Genomic DNA, 15319 nt, shown 5'->3' on the forward strand with positions numbered 1-15319 from the left:
CGCAGCCTCGCCTGCTGGGCTCCAGCGATCCTTCCCCCTCAGCCTTCTGAGTAGCCGGAATTACAGGCATGCACTACCACGCCCGGCTGATTTTTTCTGATTTATTGTAGAGATGAGGCCTCGCTGCTCAGGCGGGTCTCGAACCCGCAGGCTCAGGCAATCCATTCACCTTAGCCTTCCAAAGGCGCAGGATTACAGGCTGAGCCACCGAGCCCGGCTTGAAAACTTTTATGTGTTTTCATTGACCTGAAATATTTTGAGACCATTCTCTTTATTTTGGACCATTCTCTTTATATTAAAATGGATGTATTTTATTTTATTTCAATTTTTTCGATTAGAAAATATAGTTTATTTAGAAAGTAAATTAGAGAGAGAGAAAAAGAAGAGATTAACCTCCCCAAGCTAGGGGAAGGGCCAAAGCCAGGAAACATGACCTGGCCATGGTTCAGAGAGCATATGAACCGCAATGGTCTGGCAGTGGCCTAGCAATGACTGATAAATTTTGGAGAAAAGAAATTAAAGCCTTTCAAATCTCTTTTTCAAAATCCAGAACTTGGTAAAAATGAATAAATTGTAATAATAGACATCAACTCTGATAGTGTTAAACCTAACCTTACTTGTAAATGTTTATACAATTTTTGCCTGTTTTCTACCCTCCAACTCTTCCACACTCTTGACATTTTGAGCCAGATAATTGTATGTTATGAGTGGTTCTGTGCATTCTAGAATGCTTAGCAGTATTCCCAGCCTTCACCTGCTAGATGCCTAGTAGTACCCTCAGCCCCCTAGTTGGAACAGTCAAAAATGTCTCTAGGTATTGCCATGTGTCCCTTGGAGGCAGAGTCACCTTGGTTGAGAAATACTTTTTTTTATTTTTTTGAGTTGGAGTCTCACTCTGTCACCCAGACTGGAGTGCAGTGGCCGCTCCCGGCCACCACAGCCTCGCCTGCTGGGCTCCGGCGATCCTTCCACCTCATCCTTCCAAGTAGCTGGAACTACAGGCGCGCGCCACCATGCCTGGCTAATTTTTTTTTATTTACTGTAGAGATGAGGTCTCGCCAAGTTTCCCAGGCGGGTCTTGAACCCGCGGGCTCAGGCAATCCACTCACCTCAGCCTCCCAAGGCGCAGGATTACAGGCTGAGCCACCGAGCCTGGCTGAGAAATACTTCTTTAGAGAGGAAAAGATACTATATTTACACCTTCCTTGCAGTATAGATTTAACTATGTAATGTCTCCAAGGGCATGTTTTTCTTATTCACATTTAGAAGACTTTACGGCACTTATAATTAATGAAACTGGGTAACCCCTTTGGTTCCCCTCTTACTGTGGAAACTTTTCTGTCCTCTAAATAAATCCCGCTTTCTAAAAATAATAATAATAATTAATGAAACTTTTAGTGGAGGGGTAGCAATAGTCTTATAAATGTTTTATGATGAAATCAGGAAGTAGCTAGTAATCTGTGATGTCTTCAGAATATAATCAAATTTACAATGCTGTGCTAAGACCATGGTATTGTTGTAACTGAAATTGTCAAAGTACTTGATGATAGTATACTGATAATGTCAAGCATTTTGCCAAGGACTTACTAGACAGTGGTACATAAGATATTCTGTGCAGCTTTTGTCTTGTATAATACAATCTAGTGGGAAAGCCAATTAGACATCCAGACGGGCTGGGCTCGGTGGCTCAGCCTATAATCCCAGCACTTTGGGAGGCTGAGGCGAGTGGATTGCCTGAGCCCGCGGGTTCGAGACCCACCTGGGCAACTTGGCAAGACCACCTCTCTACAATAAATCAAAAACTAGCCAGGCATGGTAGCGCACGCCTGTAGTTCCAGCTACCTGGAAGGCTGAGGCGGAAGGATCGCCAGAGCCCAGCAGGTTGAGGCTGTGGTGGCTGGGAGTGTGCCACTGCACTCCAGTCTGGGCGACAGAGTGAGACTCTAACTCAAAAAAAAAAAAGACAACTAGACAAATAAATATGTATTATCCCATTTCAGCTTCACAATATCCAATATCCCTTAGAGTTGGTTAGTGTTGGTTACAGATGAGAGCTGAGACTTGAGAGTTAGAATTAGGTACCTATCCAAGTTCACTTAGCTTAGGAAGTGCTGGGATCCCAGGTTTGAGTGAATATATATATTCACTCAAAACAAAACTGTACTGTGAATTCTTTTTGACTGATATTGCCACTGCAGTTCTAACTTTCTAAGAAGTCATATCCCCCAAATCATCACACAGAGAATAAGTGCTGCATAATAGGTATGTGCGTACACTTTAGCTGCTTCCTTGTCCTCCCCCCATTCCCATATTTGTTGTCTTCCATCCCTCACAGACTAGTTATACAGGGAAAAAAATATATAAAGCAATTGACAACACAAGGTGGCAACTATAAAATTTCTGAATATTTAACCTAAGATGGATAGGGGTTTTACTTTTTTCTCTTTCTAAAATTAATATCTTAGGAACCAAGATATTTGTAGTTCATGTAGCCCTTTGCAGATATTAACTATTTCTGTTTAGGAACATCTAGTATACTATATATAAAACCTACCTTGCTCACATACTTGGGTTAAAAACAACTTCTTGACAGGGAAAAAAAGGCTACTGCATTAAGTGTATACATGAAAACATGTATATGGTTTTCAGAAACAGTAAAATAATGAAATATATATGTATATGACTTAGGATAGAAGAAACATATTAGGCCAGCTATGGTGACTTGCACCTGTAATCCCAGCTACTCAGGAGGATGGCTTGAGGCCATGAATTGGAGACAAGCCTAGCTAACATAGTAAGAACCTGTCTCTTTTTAAAAAAAAAAAAAAAAGGGCCAGGCTCGGTGGCTCAGCCTGTAATCCCGCACTTTGGGAGGCTGAGGCAAGTGGATTGCCTGATCCCGCGGGTTCGAGACCCGCCTGGGCAACTTGGTGAGACCTCATCTCTACAATAAAAATCAAAAAAATTAGCCGGGTGTGGTAGCACGCCTGTAGTTCTTGGAAGGCTGAAGCGGAAGGATCGCAGGAGCCCAGCAGGTCGAGGCTGTGGTGGCCGGGAGCGGCCACTGCACTCCAGTCTGGGCGACAGAGTGAGACTCCAACTCAAAAAAAAAAAAAAAAAAAAAAGCCGGGCTCGGTGGCTCAGCCTGTAATCCCGTGCCTTTGGGAGACAGAGGTGAGTGGATTGCCTGAGCCCGCGGGTTCGAGACCCACCTGGGCTGCGAGACCTCATCTCTACAATAAATAAAAAAATCAGCCGGGCGTGGTAGCACATGCCTGTAATTCCGGCAACTTGGAAGGCTGAGGCGGAAGGATCACCGAAGCCTAGCAGGTCGAGGCTGCGGTGGCTGGGAGCGGCCACTGCAGTCCAATCTGGGCGACAGTGAGACTCCAACTCAAAAAAAAAAAGATGAATTTCCTGATAAACATTTAAGTGAAGTACCATTATATACAGGAAGGAGAACTATAGCTAACTGGCTTAGTAGGGACTTGTATACAAAAAAATCACATAGACGTATTGAAACCTTCTCTCTGAACTGAGAGTGCAGCTATTAGCAAGCACTGTGGAGTCAAGTATGACTTTGTGAGCCTTCTCTAGCCATAAAAATTTACTTCTGTGTAGGAGTAAAGTAAGCATCAGATTCACTAGATAGAAGGCTGCTGTGACTAATGTATGTACTGTGGCCAGCAGTGGCAGAGGTTGTTAAGGTATTCCATAGCAGCATGAAGGGGCCACCCAGCAGTTTCCACGAGTGACTTAAAACGGCCATGAATTCTGCAGGGCAGTTGGGACTGATTCTGAAAGGTTAGACTATAGGAAAAATCAGACCAAATATACAGCCCAAGAGGTTCTGGGCATCCTCACTGGGAGCACTATTAGTGCTATTTTTAAGCCTTGATATGACCCATCGTCTAGTATTTGAGGAGCTAAAGTCTCACGGCAGCCATGCTTTTAGAATAAATTGTATAGGAGGTGCCCATTTATTCATATTTGAGTGATTATTATGTGCTAGACACTTGGAGTACTATGTCTAATAAGGCATGATAATCTGATCTCAAGAAATTCACCTTGTAGGGAAAAATATTTGCAAACACAATTATACAAGACAATGCTATATAATAGCAGTACCTATGATGTGCCGTAGGTGCATAAACCACCTGAAGCTTTCACAGAAAAAAGAAGCATCTGACCTAAGTTTTGAGTGAAGGGGAATTTCACAAACAGGAAATGGTTCTTTTAAACAGCACATGTAAATAAATGCACTAGGCACGAGAGGACAAAACATTTCCTGCTTACTATAAGACACATCATTATTGTTAGAGCAAAAAAATGAAAGTAAGGGCATCTTGTGTTTTGGATTGTGGTCTCAAAATGCCTCCCTCTCCATAGCTCAAGTAGCATCCTTTACTCAGGATATTTTGACATAAAGGGGATATTTGGTTGAATAGGGGACCTAAGTGCTGGTATAGTAGCTAGTTCAGTAGTCTTTTTTACTTAGCTGTTCCTTGTTCTTATTCTGTATATGGATTATATGACTTATTTAATCCAACAGCATAAAATCACTGGAAGAAGCCGGGCTTGGTGGCTCAGCCTGTAATCCCGAGCCTTTGGGAGGCTGAGGTGAGTGGATTGCCTGAGCCCGTGGTTCGAGACCCGCCTGGGCAGTGAGACCTCATCTCTACAATAAATCAAAAAATCAGCCGGGCATGGTAGCGCGCGCCTGTAATTCCAGCTACTCGGAAGGTTGAGGCGGAAGGATCACCGGAGCCCAGCAGGTCGAGGCTGCGGTGGCCGGGAGTGGCCACTGCACTCCAGTCTGGGCGACAGAGTGAGACTCCAACTCAAAAAAAAAAAAGAAAAAATCACTGGAAGAAGTGAAGTCTGTGAAATGCATACAATTTGCTTTGTGACTTTAGCAAGTTCAAGTTCCTTTTCCTTTCTCTTGCCTAAAAGAATAGGGGAGGTCTCTAACTGATCTTGCTCAGCCAAGCAATTCATCATTTGATAGTTTCTAATAGCTTGTGCCCAGGAGCCTTATATAACCATGTCATTTTTCTCAGTAGGAAGAAAGGAATGTGAGGTGGAAATAAAATATTCTGGCCTTTTGAACTTCTAGTATTTCATTCTCTGTATTCTAAAATTAACTAAACTCTCCACCCCTTTCTGGATCTTTCTATTAATGAAGCTACATTTTTTTAAGACCACTCAAAACAACCATGAAAAAATTTATTTCACAATCTGAGGTGGAATTCATCTTGCTTTTTACACTAAACTCAAACACCACATTTCAAACTAGGAAGAGCTATATGAGGATGTAAAATATAACTTAACATTTAGCCTTTGGAAGAGAAGCTTCAACAGAAAATTCATGAAAATTCATTATTGTTTTTGGCTCCATGTTAGTCTCTTATTTTGTAGCCAGTAAGATATATATTATCCTATACTTGTGCTGTTTTTCTTTTGTATTTTCCATTTGGCCTATATTCTGGGATAAATAATGATCTGGCAAACTCTTATGGGGCCATAGAACTGAGTTTTTATAGGCAAATAACGGTTTTAAGCATGAGAATGACATAGTAGGAAAGAAACTAAAGAGCAAGTTGGGAAACCCATGTTAAATTTCTCAGTTTGCACTTAACCAGCTATTTATTCTTGGGCAGGCTACTTAACCAAAAGCTCTTGTCTTCAGTATTTATTTAGTGTACATAAAGGAGTTGAACTGTAAGACCTCTAAGTTCAACAGATATATAGCCTGAGTTTTTATGAAAAATAATGGATTTCAAATATCTGCCGGGCTCGGTGGCTCAGCCTGTAATCCCGCACCTTTGGGAGGCTGAGGTGAGTGGATTGCCTGAGCCCGCGGGTTTGAGACACGCCTGGGCGGCAAGACCTCATCTCTACAATAAAAAAAAAAAAAAAAAAAATCAGCCGGGCGTGGTAACGCATGCCTGTAATTCCGGCTACTCGGAAGGCTGAGGCGGAAGGATCGCCGGAGCCCAGCAAGTCGAGGCTGCGGTGGCCGGGAGTGGCCACTGCACTCCAGTCTGGGCGACAGAGTGAGACTCCAACTCAAAAAAACAAATATCTTGTGATTTTAATGTCTACAAATTTAAAATATCTCAAATTCCTTTGTATTTGGCGGTATAGTAGAAATCCCTTAATAAACCATGTAATTTGGTCTTTATTTGGGAAATACAGTTCTACCATATCTTTCTTTGCTGTTTTCTCATACTAAAATTATGTGACTCTACACTCGATCCAGAGCAACATGCCATTTCACATCCACTGTCATCCTCAAGCCCAGATTTCAGCCACTTTCACGTTTAACTTTTCTACCAAAACTGTAATTATCTTCAGAACTGTATAATCCATCTTTTCTAAAGTTAACATAAATTAACTCATAATGCCATTTGTTCAGAACAGCTGGATTAAATGCTTATTGTGTTATTACATAATTAATAGAAACTTAAGTATAATACTCAGAGAAGGAAAGGTATAGCATTGGTGGAATAGTGATTTTTGTTAGACAAAATTGGGGAAATCATTTGTGGGGTTTAGTTATAATTTTCCAGGGATTTGCCTTTATTTTCTCTGTGTTCCAGGTCTTGCCTGAAATTTAGAAGCCCCTTTCTTCCCCTTCCTTTCTGGTGCTGTCAATAGTGGTGATCACCTCTGAGGAAGAAAAGCCCACTTCCCAATGACCATGGAGAACACTCAGCATCTCTGCTTGATTGTGACAAGGGCAGTTTTTGGATGGATCATGAAATGCTTCTAAAGTAGCCAAGAATTAACTCTCTTAACTTTTTTATATAATAAGCATGTTACCACCAAGGTAACTTACCCAGTGGAATCAGCTACACAGTAGAATCACATTCTTTATACATTTAACTTACGCAGATTCAACTCTACCAAAAATATACAAAGTACATGAGTGAGAGAGAAAAGTAACAATTTAAGTAGCACGTGTTCAACCGTGGGCAATGGATGAAATCAAATCTGAAATAGCTAGTTCATACTGGTGAAATGTGAGGGCAATTTTAAAAGTTTTCCAGTTATTGGCAAAGTATGTTCAGGTAGCCAGGCAAGTGGGTAGGAGAGCTTCTTTGACCTTTGTAGGGTTTATTAAAGGTTGTTGAGTACCTACCCTTAAGAATTAGGAGTACTGATAAAATCTACAAGAATGACATGATGAGAACAAGTTTAACTTTTTGTAAATTTACTAAGTTTTGAAGGAATCTAGCAACTGAGTGATTAACTTTCTGAGTGTTCTTTATGGATTTTCAGTGGTTATTTTTTACCATATACTATTTCTCCTTTACAACCAGTCCTGTAAGTAAGTACTACCCCCCCATGATAATTGCACTGATTTTGTTTGATAGTATAAATTGAGTAAGATAATGAATAATTTCATTAATAAATGACTATGTCTTGACCATCCTAATAATTTATGTCATCTGTATACCATTTTACTTTGTTACTGGGGTCTTTTTCTACCCTTGCCCATGCCTTAGCTAATTATTACCTTGATACTGGATAACTATCATGTAAAAAACCATAACCAGCTAAATAGCTCTTTTCAAGTATATTGTTTTAGTTGTACCTAGCATGTGAAGTACATTTTTTTCTGTGATCATACAGGTGAACATGATTAAAGATGATGGGACAGTTATTCATTTCAACAATCCCAAAGTCCAGGCTTCCCTCTCTGCTAACACCTTTGCAATTACTGGTCATGCAGAAGCCAAACCAATCACAGAAATGCTTCCTGGAATATTAAGTCAGCTTGGTGCTGACAGCTTAACAAGCCTTAGGAAGTTAGCTGAACAGTTCCCACGGCAAGGTAGGTATTTTACCTTGGTAATTCTTTTCCTCCCCACCTTAATTGAGGAACCTAATAATTTAAAAGTTGTACCATCTTAAGTTGGATTTGTCTATATTTATTTTACTTTCTATAAAGTCACTGTGTGCATCATAAAATTTTGAATTTGTTTCTTTAGTAATTATGTGGTGTGGCATATAGAATATTCAGAAACATTTTGGTAAACTGAGTTGTGGGTACCTAAAAAATGCCAGGATCTACAGGCTGCAATTTTAAACAGTGAATTTGATATTCACTGCTAATTAATGACCATCAGATTTTCTTTTTTTTTTTTTGAGTCAAAGTCACTCTGACGCCCAGGCTGGAGTGCAGTGGCATGCTCATGGCCACCGCAGCCTCAACCTGCTGGGTTCAGGTGATCCTTCTGCCTCAGCCTTCCAAGTAACTGGAACCACAGGCATGTGCCACCACACCTGGCTAATTTTTATGATATATTGTAGAGACAAGGTCTTGCCAAGTTACCCAGGCTGGTCTTGAACCCCTGGGCTCAGGCAATCCTCTTACCTCCCCCTCCCAAAATGCAGGGATTACAGGTGTGAGCCACCACGCCTGGCCAGAAAATATTGTTATCAGACATCTATATTTTTATTAAATATTATTGATTGCACAATAGATATGGCAACCATAAGTTCTGAATTTTCAAGATAGTCCTGATTTCAAGTGTGTCTTGTTACCCCTAAAAATTAAAGAGCCTATTATTTCAGTGCCCATACTACATAGCTAGATATTTTGTTATGTCAAAAGAAACAGGAAAATAATCTTGAATATTAAGTTCTTATTTGGAGAATATGGCCACTATAAACTTACTATAATGTCTTTTTACTGAAACTCATCTGAATTATTGCATTTTGCAAATAAATTTTATCTTCACTACATACTGAAACTGCCAGCTGTATTAGTGTTTATCTAAGGTAAAGTTTTATTGATTTTAGTGTTACTTAAGTAAAAAAAAAAGATTGGGATTTTATATTGACAATATTTAGCTTTTTTGATCAACTGTACAAGATTTAGAGAGAAAAAAAGGATAAACATTGTAAGTGTTCTGTAGAGGGCTTTGTTCTCAATGACTAATATTAAAATAAACTTCTTGCAGTCTTGGATAGCAAAGCACCAAAACCAGAAGACATTGATGAGGAGGATGATGATGTTCCAGGTAAGTGACATTTCTTTAGATAAGATTTTTAGAATCCTTTTTATCTCATTTCACTCATTACATAGGTCATTTTCAGGTTTTTGTTTATTGTAAGGTCCTGTGTTTAAATGATTCACAATAATGTGGATAGGATCTAATGAAAAAGAATAAAAGCTCCCCTTTAGAACTTAGAAATTGTTGTACAAAGCTTTGCTGTCTGCACTTAAGTTGAAATCTCTGTGATTATACATTTGCATAGTTATTGTTATGACATTTCTGTAATATAATTGACATGAAAACTAGTCACTTTAGTAGTTCACATAGCCAAAAAAAGAACATTTTCTTAGGTTTACTGTTTTAAACAGACAAATCATTATGAGTACAGTGCCACCGGTTCATTTCTGCCTATTGATCTGTGTGTTTTCAGGCTAATTTTGTTTGCACTAATTTTGTTTTTATTGAAGTTAGAAATTAGAAGTTCCATTTACCTCTTTTTCCTGTTTTGTATTCTTTGACTTACCTTTTTTTTTTTTTTTCCAGATCTCGTAGAAAATTTTGATGAGGCCTCAAAGAATGAAGCTAACTAAAATTTTTTTCTCGTTTTTGGAAGCTGGCATGGACTAGATTTAACAAATCAGCTATGTGGTTCCAAAGTTTTACAGACACGGAGAACATCACCTGTTACTAGTTCAGTAATATAAATATTTTGTATATTAATAATGCTGTTTATTCAGCATTTTTCGGTCATTTGATTTTGCATTTTGCACTTCTTCCCAGATCTATTCTCTTGGTCAAAATATGAAGTACTGGTGCAGTTTGAGGGTGTTTTGGTTTTTGATTCTGGCTTTTTGTTTTTGTTGGGATCTTTTTGGTGTATGTATGTTTATGTATGCGTGTGGGTATGTGTGTATACAGTGGAGAGCAAATTGGAAAACAGTTCTATTTATCCTCCTCCTTTCTCCAGTAGAAATAAAACAAATCTTTACATTTGTTCCCTTTTTTTCCCCTCCCCTCAATAATGCACAGAATTAATGAAAAGTGAGTATCTTGGATTTCAGATCAGAAGAGATTTTACCAGTAGGGGTTTGATTTTAATTTGCCTAGTTAATTATCATGTTTTTCATACATTTATATGGGTTTAAAATGTCTGGAGATATTTTGATTCATGCTAAAGTAAGGGGTAACGTCTCTTTGGTGTGGTTGCCTTAGATTCACTTACCTAATCAGACCCAGAAGAATTTCTTTTACTAGCTTTCTTCCTAAATGCCTTTTTTCCTTTCCTTTTGGTCTCCAAATGGCCTGGTCAGCCTTTGGTAATGTTCTTCCTCACCTTCTACCTAGCTTGAGAAGGATGTTCTCCATAGAGAGTTAAGTGAGTGCCTAATCCCTCTTGTTGTAAGATTTTGTTCCCTTATCTTGAGGAATAACAGCTTTATCTTCAGCCTTTTATTTTCCCTTGATTTAACAGTTTGGTAGGTTTCAGACTGGAATAGCTAGCATGTGCTTGCTAAATAATTTTGTGCCAGCCTTACCTTTTATCCTAGCTGTTCTTAATAGCAGGTACAAAAAAAAATCCCTCTTTTTTTCAGCAAGGTTGAAATTGGGACTGTCCTTTTGAATCAGAAGAAAATAGGCCATAGACTCATCCCCCCAGCACAGATGGGCATTCTATGAAATGGTACTGGCCTTAGGAGGATTTCTTCAATCACTCTCCTATTCTTGGCCTTGAACCTACCTCTGGGTTGGATCTTACTGTTGTAGCTGCTCACAACACCCTCCTGCATGCTTAGAATAATGCTTTGGGGGAGCACTGGTAAAACACAGTATTTATTTTTCACCTCCTTTCAGAGGACTTGGAGGTAAGTTGCATTCGTTCACTCAAGTTTCCCTCTTGCTATCTGATAAAAGCTTGCATTTTGCTATATCAGCATTTGTAATAGCCAATATTTAAGGATAAGGTTTAAAGAATATATAATTTCCTGGCCCATCATTAAACTAACTATGGCTTAACTTTGCAGCATACCAATTTTTATTTCAAGCTAGATATCTTCATTTGGCATCTAAGGTGTAAGATCAACAACATATTGAGAGATCTATAGACATGAAGGCAAAGCTCTTGTATTTTTTTCACCCAAACACCTCAATTTATTTTATAAATTTGTTAATTTTTCCTGTTATGTTTTATATAATATATGGACTTAACAAAATAAAATAACAGTACAAAAGAAGGGAATATTTCCTCTTGTGCTTCTCTTATTGTCTATAGAATTTCCTTCTTTTGTATTACTCCTCTGTTTTCCACCGCTAAATGAACTTTAGTGCAGTCATTGTTTGAAATATTGTCTCATCCACTGTTACGACAGTAGCTCTACATGGTCTACATAGTCCAGAATTCTGTTCCTCTACTTGTCCCAAAGGGCACACTGTGGGGCAAAGAGAGTTAGGAGGACCACTTCAAGTTGTTAGGGACAGGTAAAAAACAGGCAGTTATAATGAATGAAAAAAGAACACTCATCTGGAAGTCAGGCAACTTGTATTCTAGTCCAGACTCTGGCAGTAATTATGTGATCTTGGAGAGGTCACCAACTACTCTGAAATTCATCATCAGTCAAATTAGACATTTCTAAATCTGAACTTTCTTCTGCTTCTGCAGTTCTGTGAATCTCATTTCTGTTGTGTTTATGCTGCTTCCTCTTTTCCCCTTTTGATCACATTTTAGCTACTCATCCAAAGGATCTCTAGTCAGTTTTCCCTTTTATCCTGTTGACAACAACTCTTAATGGCTGGCCTCTTGCATACGGTGAGCCAATATTCTTTTTGTCTTATATTTTTATACCTTGCTCTTTCCTGGACAAAGAATATTTAGAGCCTCAAATTCTCAGCACAAAGAAATGTTCCTCCAGTGTGGACAGGCACAGGGCAAGAGAGTATGGATGAAACTTTTGTAAATTGTAGTGTTCTTGGCATAAATGTGGATTAAATAGTTTTTTTAAAGAATTAGTTGCTAAGTATGTGCTTTTTACTAAGGTTGGGTATTTTTGCCAGCATAACTATAAAAGCATTTTCTAGGGAAATTGGCCTTAAAATTTTGGGATTATTCAAGAAACGTCTGTAGAAAATTGACTCATGATCTTAATTTTTGTGGTTAGTCCTTTGAGGGTTTTTTTTGGTTTTTTTTGTAAAACTCTTTTATCTGTTTGGGGTAAATCCAAAGTAAATGGTTTTATCCTTTTTTTCCCTATTAAGTAACGGTTTAAGACTATATCAAGCACCTTATTTTATTGTTAAGTAACTAATACAGGATTCCATTAAATTCATTTTACTAAGCATATCAGGTTCTTGTGAAAAAACCTACATCTGGGATGTGTTTGTTTCTTTGCTTTAATTCAGTGTTTAACCTTAAATATGCTACATATCCATAAATAAGGTATCATGATTAGAGATGGTATGATATAGTGGCAAAAGCATGGGTTTTTAGATAGAGATTAATTCCACTGCCTCCCATTATTCTGTAACCTGTTTTGCCAGGGCACAACTTTAGGAGCCATCTTTTATATTTGTTGTATTCCAAAGGGTGCCATTTTCATAGACTGCAATATGAATTTTGCCACTGTTAATAATGCGGTGATGGGCCTTCCGTTCTGAGCCTTGGTGTCCTCTGTAAAATGGTGCCTAAAGGTCAAACAGTTCCTTAGAATCCCCTAAACAGTTCCTTAGAATCCCCTAAACAGTTAAGGTAAAGATGAAAGATAATTAAAGTGTTATCTTCCAAGTTATTTTCTGGAGTTCATGGTTCTAGGCACAGAAAAGCTCCATTGTACTGCCTTTCAGCCTGTATTGAACAATACTCCAGTATAACCTGTATTACTATGCCATGTAGTTGCCCAGATTATTGTAGGCTCCTTATTAGTCTTGTCTATGATTCACTCTCTCCAACCTTCTGTACAAACTACCCAAATTTCCTATCTGAACATGTCATAGCCTTACATTTATTTCCAACGTAACTATTCTGTTGGCTTAGTACAGTATCAAGATTTTTTTAATACTTTCCCATCTATATCATGAGCACATTGATGGCAAATATCATGTCATACATCTTTTATCCCCAACATTTATTGTAGTTCTCAACAGGTAGTCTATTCAAGATCATAATAAGTAATACTCCTTACTATTGAATACAAATTTATTTGATTTAATTCTCAAACAATCTGGTGGTACAGATATTATAATCCCAGTTTTTTGTTTTTGTTTTGAGTTGGAGTCTCACTCTGTCGCCCAGACTGGAGTGCAGTGGCCGCTCCCGGCCACTGCAGCCTCGACCTGTTGGGCTCCGGCGATCCATCCGCCTCAGCCTTCCAATTAGCCGGAATTACAGGCATGCACTACCACGCCCGGCTGATTTTTTGATTTATTGTAGAGATGAGGTCTGCTGCCTAGGCAGGTCTCAAACCCGTGGGCTCAGGCAATCCACTCACCTCAGCCTCCCTAAGGCGCGGGATTACAGGCTGAGCCACCAAGCCCAGTTTATAATCCCAGTTTTAAAGAGAAACAAAAACATGGTTTAGGGAAGTTGCCAAAAGGTCAAACAACTAATTGATGGGAGAACTCGGATTCCAATCTAAAGCTAGCAAATTCTAGAGTCTGAGCTCTTAACATCATCCCATACCACTCTACAAATATTTACTGAAATGAAATTATGTGTACATAGCCTCTCTAGTCAGATATCCTCATATAATTCAAATTGATATCACTCAATATTAGCCTGAAAGTTATACCTGTTGTAAGGATTGTTCAGGATTTAAATTCAAATATATTTTTTTAAAGAAGTATGATTTTGCCGGGCTCGGTAGCTCAGCCTGTAATCCCAGCGCTTTGGGAGGCCGAGGTGAGTGGATTGCCTGAGCCTGTGGGTTCGAGATTTGCCCGGGCAACTTGGCGAGACCTTGGCTCGGTGGCTCAGCCTGTAATCCCAGCACTTTGGGAGGCTGTGGTGAGTTGATTGCCTGAGCCCACAGGTTCGAGACCTGCCTGGGCAACTTGGCGAGACCTCATCTCTACAATAAATCAAAAATCAGCCGGGTGTGGTAGCGCGTGCCTGTAGTTCCAGCTACTTGAAAGGCTGAGGTGGAAGGTTCACCGGAGCCCAGCAGGTCAAGGCTGCGGTGGCCGGGAGTGGCCACTGCACTCTAGTCTGGGTGACAGAGTGAGACTCCAACTCAAAAAAAAAAAGCCAGGCTCGGTGGCTCAGCCTGTAATCCAGCGCCTTTGGGAGGCTGAGGTGAGTGGATTGCCTGAACCCGCGGGTTCGAGACCCGCCTGGGCAGCGAGACCTCATTTCTACAATAAATCAAAAAATCAGTGGTAGTGCGTGCCTGTAATTCTGGCTGCTCGGAAGGCTGAGGCAGAAGGATCGCTGGAGCCCAGCAGGCGAGGCTGCAGTGGCCGGGAGCGGCCACTGCACTCCAGTCTGGGCGACACAGTGAGACTCCAACTCAAAAAAACAAACAAACAAACAAACAAAACATCTCTACAATAAATCAAAAATTAGCCAGGTGTGGTAGCGCACACATGTAATTCCGGCTACTTGGAAGGCTGAGGCAAAGGATCACTGGAGTCCAGCAGGTCGAGGCTGCAGTGGCAGGGAGCGTGCCACTGCACTCCAGTCTAAAAGAAGTAGGATTTGTAATTTTTGCATATATTCAGGAGTTGACTTACAAAGTTAATAACTAGATTTTTTGCATACCTCAGGATCTTTGATGACAGTATTGGGCAAACGTTCTTGTGTTACATATGTTGATCTCTTTGACACTGGTGTTTCTTAAAATTTTGCCACATTTTAGGCCTATCTTGTCAAAGAAAGTTATTCTATATGCTGGGTGCAGTGGCCCATGCCTGTAATCTCAGCACTTTGGGAGGCTGAGGCAGTAGGATTGCTTGAGCCCATGAGTTTAAGACCAGCCTAGGCAATATAGTAAGACCTTGTTTCTACAAAAAAATAAACTAGTTGGGCATGGTGATGCACACCTGTAGTCCCAGCTACTCAGGAGGTTGAGGAGAGGAGGGTGTATTGCTTGAAGCCAGGAGTTGGAGGCTCTGGTGATCTGTGAACATTCTGTTGCACCCAGTTTGAGTGAGACCCTGACTCAAAATAAATATATGTATGTTCTATAAACTTGAACAAGGTGGTGAATTTTTCTTGCAACCACACTTTTTCTGTATTTAAAATCAAAACTGATTCACACAAAAACTAGACTCGGTGGCTCAGCCTGTAATCCCGCGCCTTTGGGAGGCTGAGGTGAGTGGATTGC

The 15319-nt window shown here is 39.8% G+C and overlaps 1 protein-coding gene across 4 annotated transcripts in view; it reads left to right on the forward strand.

The window, feature by feature from the left end:
* Positions 1-12340, forward strand: part of BTF3L4 (basic transcription factor 3 like 4) — a 20759-nt gene extending 8419 nt beyond the window's left edge. For 2 of the 4 annotated variants that reach the window (XM_008064219.2, XM_021715632.1), the window contains 3 exons: positions 7639-7840; positions 8973-9032; positions 9552-12340. In XM_008064219.2, the coding sequence (XP_008062410.1) occupies positions 7639-7840; positions 8973-9032; positions 9552-9598 (309 nt within the window). In that variant the 3' untranslated portion in view covers positions 9599-12340. Of the gene's footprint in view, positions 1-7638; positions 7841-8972; positions 9037-9551 lie in introns of all 4 variants that reach the window. The other 2 variants (XM_021715633.1, XM_021715634.1) reach the window with 2 other exon arrangements.
* Positions 12341-15319: the final 2979 nt, after the last annotated feature.

Source organism: Carlito syrichta, unplaced genomic scaffold (assembly GCF_000164805.1).
Source record: "Carlito syrichta isolate Samal-C Ts95f unplaced genomic scaffold, Tarsius_syrichta-2.0.1 Scaffold307231, whole genome shotgun sequence".
Classification (NCBI taxonomy): Eukaryota; Metazoa; Chordata; class Mammalia; order Primates; family Tarsiidae; genus Carlito; species Carlito syrichta.